General features: G+C 30.8%; 1 protein-coding gene across 1 annotated transcript; it reads left to right on the forward strand.

Annotated features, from left to right (window-relative positions):
- Positions 1-76: 76 nt before the first annotated feature.
- Positions 77-7,620, forward strand: LOC129877225 (bifunctional L-3-cyanoalanine synthase/cysteine synthase 1, mitochondrial). The gene is made up of 10 exons (XM_055952713.1): positions 77-327; positions 3,936-4,045; positions 4,117-4,174; positions 4,292-4,555; positions 5,487-5,624; positions 5,719-5,770; positions 5,916-5,995; positions 6,963-7,022; positions 7,198-7,278; positions 7,399-7,620. The coding sequence occupies exons 1-10, from the start codon at positions 199-201 to the stop codon at positions 7,495-7,497; spliced, it is 1,071 nt and encodes a 356-aa protein (XP_055808688.1). The 5' UTR covers positions 77-198; the 3' UTR covers positions 7,498-7,620.
- The last annotated feature ends 1,170 nt before the right edge of the window (positions 7,621-8,790 follow it).

Below are 8,790 nucleotides of genomic sequence, written 5' to 3' on the forward strand. Positions count from 1 at the left end.
TTATATATTATGTCTTTTATTTTTACAACAAATTTCTATTTTTAGCTATAAGAAATATTCATCTGTATATACCTTAGAGATATGATGAGAGGAGGGTCCATGTTAATCTCCATTATAAAATGGGTATCTTTATCTTTCAAATTTCAAGACAAATTGTAGAGAGCTACGCATTGTAGCTGCTTCCAATAAATTTCATCAATGGCGTCATTACTAAGAAGGAGATTTTTTTCCAGTGAATCGTTAGCTCATGAATCATCATTTGCTCAGAGGCTAAGAGATCTGCCAAAGTACCTTCCTGGTACCAATATCAAAACTCAAGTTTCTCAAGTTAGTAATTTCACTTTCTCTTTCTATCTCTTCATATTCAGTACTGGAGGTGTAGAAAAGGATCAAAATTATCTTTGTTGTGAAAGTTTTTAATTAGATTTATCTTTCAATTAACAGATTCTCTAAATTACCCTTTTAATTATCCAATTTACTTAATACCCAATTGAATCCGCACGCGGCACGACCCGCATAACCCATTTATGTTCACTTTCTCTCTTACCTGTGTTCTATATTATATAGGAGCATTTTATTAAAAATGTTTCTCACATATTATTTGATTACTTATTAAATTAAGAATAGAATTAATTAATTTTTTTTATTTTACCTCTATAATTAATATGACTTTTTGAATGTAAACAATTTTCAATACTAGCTATTTCTATTCTATATATATTGAATTGATATAAACACAAGCCAAAATGGTAAAGTTAATTTCTTAAATACCATGTAAAGTTGAAAATGTTCATCTAATATGAAAAGTTAAAATTAACTTATTATTAAATATAAAGATATATTATTTTTTTTAAAAGGAAAAAATGTTTTTACTTAAATTGAGAGAAAGAAAGTATCGTTTGCCGTTCATTTTTATGCTGTGGACCTCGTGGCACAGGTTTCAAGAAGAATTTTTCATATACTATCTGCACTTTAAGATTTGTTTATTTAATTGTTTGCGTTTATGCAAAATGACGCCATAGTTAGACTTGGTATGAAAATTTTTAAATAATAAATTTAAAATTTATTGTTTAAAATAATTCATAAATATTTGTGTGATTATAATTATTTTATTAAAAATAATAGATATTTTTAAATTAAATTATTTCTACTAAATCTAAATATGTATTTGAAGAAAAATAATTTATTTATAAATTCAAAATCTTTTAAATCTTACTACAAGATTTCTTTTGACTTTTTTCCTTGTTTTTCTGTATATTCTGTATTTTCCTTCTGTGTGAAAAATAATCTGGCAATATTCATATTTATAATAGTAATAGACTAAATCAAACTAGTACTAAAAAACTTATTTCTATATGAACTAGCACAAACAAATTTTGACTAGATATTAATTAATTAAATACCAAAAATAATAAATTTTAAACAATTTAGAATTTCTATTATAATTTTGAATTATTATTCTTACATATGTATTATTCTTTTTGAAACTGATTATAAAAAAAATTGATTTATATAAATTAGGATGGGGTAAGTAGTATTTTGTTGAATTTATATCATGTTCACTCATTTTTATACCTGGCGAAATTCCAACAGATGTGAAGTTTATGAAATGGGTGAAAATTATTTATATCTCTGAACATTGGTTTAAAAATCAAATTCACTCCTCAACTTTAAGAAATAATCATTCTCCCTCTTTATCATATGCAAAGTCCATTTTACCATTGCCATTTTTAATCATCCATCTATATATTTTTTTTATCCTTTGTATTTATAGATTTATTTAAGCTCATTAGCTGTATAAGCTAAAAGTTTGTTGCGAAATCTAATTTTATTTATTTATGATTGTTATTTTAATATTACATATACTAAGTACTTATGTATTATCTGCATGCATATTTAAGTTTCACTTATTTCTTAGACATAATATATTAGCGTGCTCTTTAACTTGATATCAGTTGGAATTTATGCCCTCCAACTTATGGGTAAGCACAAATAGGCATTTAAATTTATATGAAGTTGAATAAATAGAAACACGCATCATACACGTATCATAATATGTTTTCTACATGGCATAATACAATCATTTCAAGTGTATCTCACACGAATTATTATGAAAAATGTGTGTCTCTACTTGTTCAATCTTATAAAAATTTAAATGTCTAGATGTTTCTCCAAATACAACCATTTCACTCCTACCCATGTTTTGGGATGGGCATGGTACTGTAGATATCGATACCATACCGAAATCAAAATTTTTAATACCGCAATTTCAGTATTATTATATTTGGTATGCATTTTAAAAGTTTGATATTTATTTATAAGATACTGAAATATTGTATACCGTACCTAAGTATTAATTACATATAAAATTCATATATATTATTATAATATCTACTAGCAAATATGTAATATATAAAATTATTATTTATACGTTGGACTTTGACTACTTTATCTTAGTTGAAATGTCTTTTTAGGTGATTGATTAACAAGGGAATTGCTATACTTTCTTTTGAATATTTTTAAATGCATAAGGTGTAAGTTTAATAGAATTTAGACGTTTTTTAAAAATTCAAAGTCATAATACTCTATTATATGAGGACATGTAAGTTGAAGCCGACTAAATTATGATTATCTATTTATCACACCACAAAATATTGAAATCAAACTTTAAAATATCGAATCATATTGAATTAATTTATTAGAGTAATAATTCAATATTCTTAAAAAATCAAAAATCAAAATTACCGTACCATTTGATATATGGAGATTCACTTTTATTTGCATGAGTTTTGAAGAAGAAAAAAAAGAAGGTATTGCCAGATGGTCTGGCCCTAAGGAAAGATCAAGCAATCATAATCTTGTTTAGTATTTAAGATTATAAAAAATGATATTCATTAAATATGTTGTTCTTTTCTAATCTTGAATCACGTTGAATACACGGAGAATAACAAAAAGTAAAAGTGAATTAGTAGGGGTCAATTGTAATTTTTTAATTTTAATTTATGTATAATTAATCTCTGCATAACTTATTCACTTTCTACCCGCATAGAGTTATACGTAAATTTCCTCAAAAATTATGCCGGTATTAGTTGTGTAGAATTGCTAAAACACAACCAAACACTATAATAGTTATGCAAAATTTTATATATACCAACCAAATAATGTATATAATTAATACATGAATAACTTTTATCCTATTGGAAAACCAAACAATGTATACAATTAATACACGAATAACTTTAACTCTAACCAATAACCAAACGATCCCTTAGAATTTAGATTTTGTACACCATATTAATACATTATTTATATTTCAATGAAGCTCTTTTCATCACTCTTTACTATCTTTGGACAAATATATTGGTCCAAGAACCTTAATCATCATTAACAAATATCATTTACCTCCAATTTAATGTTCTAATTCGTTCACAGTTAAGTGGAAAATGAGAACAATCACTTATTTATTGTGATGGATTGATTATTTATTAAGAATAAAACAACTTAGGGTACTAAGCTCCCGTTATTTTTGGGTCCAGAAAAGGGCTGAACCACAACGGTCTATTGTACGCAACTCTTACCCTACATTTTTGTAAGAGGTTGTTTTCACAGCTCGAACTCGTGACCTTTTGTCATATGACAACAACTTTACCTTTAAATAAAATACACTATCAACATAGTTCACTTTTTTATTATATAACTCAACGAGCGAATCAGTGTTTTACTACCAATCAAAAGTTTCATGTTTACTGCACTATTCACACAGGAAATTATGATAACCATACTAACGAATATCATGAGGATTTATCTCTAATTACTTTATGTATAACCTGATTATGCAAATATTATTTGCATATCAAAAAATATATAATATAACTAAATTCTTTCTTATTTTGATAAAATTTATGTGATTGATTTGTAATATTTTCACAATTCAGCTCATTGGGAAAACACCATTGGTTTATCTTAATAAAGTGAGTGAAGGATGTGGTGCTTATATTGCTGTTAAACAAGAAATGATGCAGCCTACTTCTAGTATCAAGGACAGGTAATTAAATAATTTGGAAATTTACTTCTTTTAATTTTTTTCTAAATATTAAGTGATTCCTTTTCCACCAGACCAGCATTTGCTATGATGAATGATGCAGAAAAGAAAGGCTTAATCACCCCTGGAAAAGTAAGTAAACATGGCTCTTTCTTAAGAGGCTTACGAAAACCTTAAAAGACAGATAATATGGACGAGATATTGTTACCATAGATTTTATGTCTTATCTATTTTATGGATGATATGCAGACAACACTAATTGAGCCAACATCAGGGAATATGGGAATAAGTATGGCCTTCATGGCTGCCATGAAAGGCTACAAAATGATTTTGACAATGCCATCCTACACAAGCTTGGAGAGAAGGGTGACCATGAGAGCATTTGGAGCTGATTTAGTTATCACTGATCCAACTAAAGGAATGGGAGGAACTGTTAAGAAGGCTTATGATCTTTTGGAATCTACACCTAATGCTTTTATGCTTCAACAGTTCTCCAATCCTGCCAATACTCAAGTAAGTAATTTTCCATCTTCATTTTCTTCTTTTTCCCCCTTCTATCATTAGACTTTCTATTGAAGGAAAATGTCCAAGTTTATCTATATATTGTATTTTGTGGTATGTTATTCTTCTATGATTATTTCATATTATTAGAGTAGGTTAGAGTCTCACATTGGTTAGGGAATGGACCGATGGTCTGTTTATATGGACTTGAGTAATCCTACTCTCATAAGCTAACTTTTGGGGTTGAATTAGGTTCAAGTGTCATTTCTTTTCATGGTATCAGAGCCAAGTTCATTCCCAGTTTGGGCTCACGATCCACACTTCAGTTGGCTTGGGCGTGAAGCAGGGTTAGAGTCCCACATTGGTTGAGGAATGGGCTTGTAGTCTGCTTATATGGTTTTGAGCAATCCTCCCCTCATAAACTAACTTTTGGAGTTGAGTTAGGCCAAAAAAAGAGGTTGAATAGGCCCATGTGCCATATCTTTTCACGAGTCTTTGTCGTTAGCAAATTATCTCGCATTTTTCCTTGACCTTGACGGAGCTCCAACGTAGATACCACTATTTTTAAGAAAAGGCTCAGATGCATTTCCTCTACTCTTACACTTTGGCTGGGGTCCACGGGGAAGGTCCTTTAGACTCAAGGGCAAGTAATAGATAATTTATGCGATAGCAGAGCCATGATTAATTTTCACTGAGGAGATTCAAGAATATAAATAAGTAAATACGCGAGGAAGCCAAAGGGATTCAACATTAGTATATATACATTAAAATAAAAAGATTTGACCTACCTAGGCAGAGTAATTTTTCAATGAATGAGTGTCAATTAACTCTCTTCTGACAAAGTACAACGAAGATTAGAATTGAGATATTTCATAAAGTGGAGGGGCATTTTTAATTCTTTTCCATTATATCAAAAAAAAATCAACATTGACGTTGGACACAGGTTCATTTTGAGACCACTGGCCCTGAAATTTGGGAAGACACTCAAGGTAATGTTGACATCTTCGTCATGGGAATAGGAAGTGGAGGCACTGTCTCTGGTGTTGGACAGTATCTGAAATCCAAAAATCCTAACGTCAAGGTATTTTCTTAACAATCAACTTATTTTGTGATTGCCAGCATACTGTGTAAACAACATAACATCATCGTTCTTACATATTCTCCTGTCCTGCTAGATATATGGAATTGAGCCAACTGAAAGCAATGTATTGAATGGTGGAAAACCAGGTAATTAACTTCACTTTCTATCATTACTATAGAACTAAAAAAAATCGACACAAATAAAAAGGCCCTTTCTCTTTTTTTTCGTTTGTTGTGGCATATGAGTAGAATTTGTTATAGGTAGATTTCTAAACACGGATACTGTATACAGGTCCTCATCAAATAACTGGCAATGGTGTTGGATTCAAGCCAGACATCCTTGACATGGATGTAATGGAAGAAGTTTTGATGGTATGCTGAGTTCTTAATAATTTCATTTCTTGCATAACACAAGAAAATATCGACCTCCGGAGGTCCCGCCCCTTTTTTAATTTTTTTATTTCACAATTATAAAATGCATCATCCGGGGATTGAACAACCATTTTTACCATGGTAAAGAAAAGACGAAAGACGAGAGACGAGAATCGGCGCAAGGATCAAAACACTTAATAGACATAGAAGAGTAAAAGAAATGCTTCCTAGCCTACCGAAAACTCGGTTGAAGCTAGTTAGGTCCTCCGGTCAGTCAAGTATTGACACCGGATTAGGTTTGACCTTCCTTCTCAATATCCAGATGAACATGTATTCTTTTCTCTACAGTATGGTAGAGTATGGTAGACTTATAACCAATTCAATCGGAAACCTTAATTCGAGAGATCAAACTAGCAAGGATAATATCGTAAAGTTGGAGAGGAAGAAGAATGCCATTATAGAGGGATCAGCGTGTAAACTTGAAGGGCTAGCTTTTGATAGGGAATAGGGAAAAGCCTTGCCTTATTCAAGAGTACCAGAAAGGAGAAGAATAAGCATTACCTCTGTTGAAGGAAGAAGCCCCACTCTTTGCTTATTTATTCTTCCTGGTCTTCGGGTCTCATCTGAACGGCTCGCTGCCTATTTAGTTACATTTTTTGTTTTGATTCCAGAACAGAACTATGACAGTTGTTTCTTGCATAGCACAAGAATTATGTGATTGCAGAGTTCTGTTCAATTAGAACTACAACCAGAGGTGTATGGCATGTACTATCTATATGTTCAACTGAATCCAATATTTTCATACTGAACATTATATATATATATATATATATATATATTAACAATTATTAAATTTTGAACCCACAATTTGAAGTAAATTGAATCAAGTTTAAATCTTCTGTCCGTCTTTGACTACAATTAGTCATTTTTGGTAATTGATACATGAACTATGTTTATTCTGTTGCAGGTTTCAAGTGAAGAATCGGTAAACATGGCTAGGGAGTTGGCATTGAAGGAAGGCCTTATGGTAAAATTTCAAATATTTCACTTTCATCTTAGATCTATTTTCCATTATTAAATGGGATTATACGAATAGTACGAGTAGATAAGCTTATATAGAACGAAATATTGGTCAGTTGTAAGGATTCATATATCCAACCCCAATTTGTTTTTAATCATACGACAAACATTTTGTTGTATAGGTCGGGATATCATCAGGAGCTAATACAGTAGCCGCGCTAAGACTCGCCAACAGACCAGAAAACAAAGGAAAACTCATAGTGGTATGAATTTATGTTAGCTTCTTTGATCGACTTTCTCTCCTCAATGTTTTCTTTTTTTACCTTATGTCAATTTTCTTATGTTAACTAGTTGTCTTGAATTTGTTGGTTTTGGTATTTCAGACAATACATCCAAGTTTTGGAGAGAGGTATTTGTCATCTGTTCTGTATGAGGATCTCAGGAAAGAGGCAGAGAACATGCAACCTGTTTCAGTTGATTAATGTTCTATTATTATAGTAATAGTAGTAGTTAAACTAGTACGATAAAAAAATATATGTACTACATTTTCTGAAATAATGTTTTTGCTTAAAATGATAATGGGAAATTCATTTGTTTGGAAATCACGTGTTTATGTCATACTGTAATGACATGGTAGTACGTAAGGCATATGTTTACCCGAAAAATGATACAGTTGAATTTACTAATGTGGTTTAAGGGCACACCAGTTAGGTTGATTTTTTTTTTTTGAGAATAAACAATAATGAAATGAAATACAGTAATAATAAGATGTAATGAATATAAAGCAAGAGAATAATTGATGAGAGTGTAACTGGGTCACGTGGAACTACGGTAGAAGATGTCTAATTGATTCCAATTATGTTGGCTGACATGTTTTATTGAGCTGTAAAAACATAAATCTTGTGATATATGGATGTAGTGTGAGGCAGTGTTGTCCAAGGCTCGCTTAAAGTACACTAAGTCCTGAAGTCAAGTACAAAATATGTTGAGCGTTTCATGACACCGGCACAATATATTTGTATACCAACATAATATCATGGAGAACTGTTTCATTCTTTCAATGAAACACTCCTCAGCTCTCCATGATACCAGTCTAGTATATACCATATACTGACATGGTATCATGGAGGACTGCTTCAGTCTTTCAATGATACCAGTCTAGTATATACCATATACTGACAGGATATCATAGACAACAAATAGATTCCTTCAAAAAATACTAATTAGTTCTTTATGATGTCCATATGGTATATATCATGTACCAACATGATATCATAAGTGATTGATTCATTTCTTCAAAAGATAACACTCCTTGGTCTTTTATGATACCATATGGTATATATCATATACTAACAGAGTATCATAGAAGACTCGTTCATTTCTCCAAAATAAAACTCTCGCTAGTCCTCTATGATACTCATATAGTATATTTATATATATCATATACTTATAGTGTATCATATAGGACTGATTCACGACTCAATCCTTTATGTGACCTATCATATACTGACAAGCTATCATAGATGACCAATTCTCATGATATATCATATACTGACACTCTTCAGTCCTCTATGATACCATTATTGTACATCTATATACTGTCAATCTGTTATGGTACCATTGAAGTCTACTTAAGTTATTCAATGAGATGAAAACAATGATCCAATGCAATGCTTGCCATCACCAGCACCCAAACAACACACACAATCACATACAATAATGACTGCACAAGCACCTTACTCATCAATCCTCCATAATACTATCATAATATTATA

This window comes from Solanum dulcamara, chromosome 12 (genome assembly GCF_947179165.1).
Source record: "Solanum dulcamara chromosome 12, daSolDulc1.2, whole genome shotgun sequence".
Classification (NCBI taxonomy): Eukaryota; Viridiplantae; Streptophyta; class Magnoliopsida; order Solanales; family Solanaceae; genus Solanum; species Solanum dulcamara.

Coding starts and splice junctions, on each gene's coding strand:
- LOC129877225 (XM_055952713.1), top strand. CDS start 199: ATGGCGTCATTACTAAGAAGGAGATTTTTTTCCAGTGAATCGTTAGCT. Junction 5,625..5,718: donor CCAAAAATCCTAACGTCAAG/GTATTTTCTTAA, acceptor CTGTCCTGCTAG/ATATATGGAATTGAGCCAAC. Junction 5,771..5,915: donor ATTGAATGGTGGAAAACCAG/GTAATTAACTTC, acceptor TACTGTATACAG/GTCCTCATCAAATAACTGGC.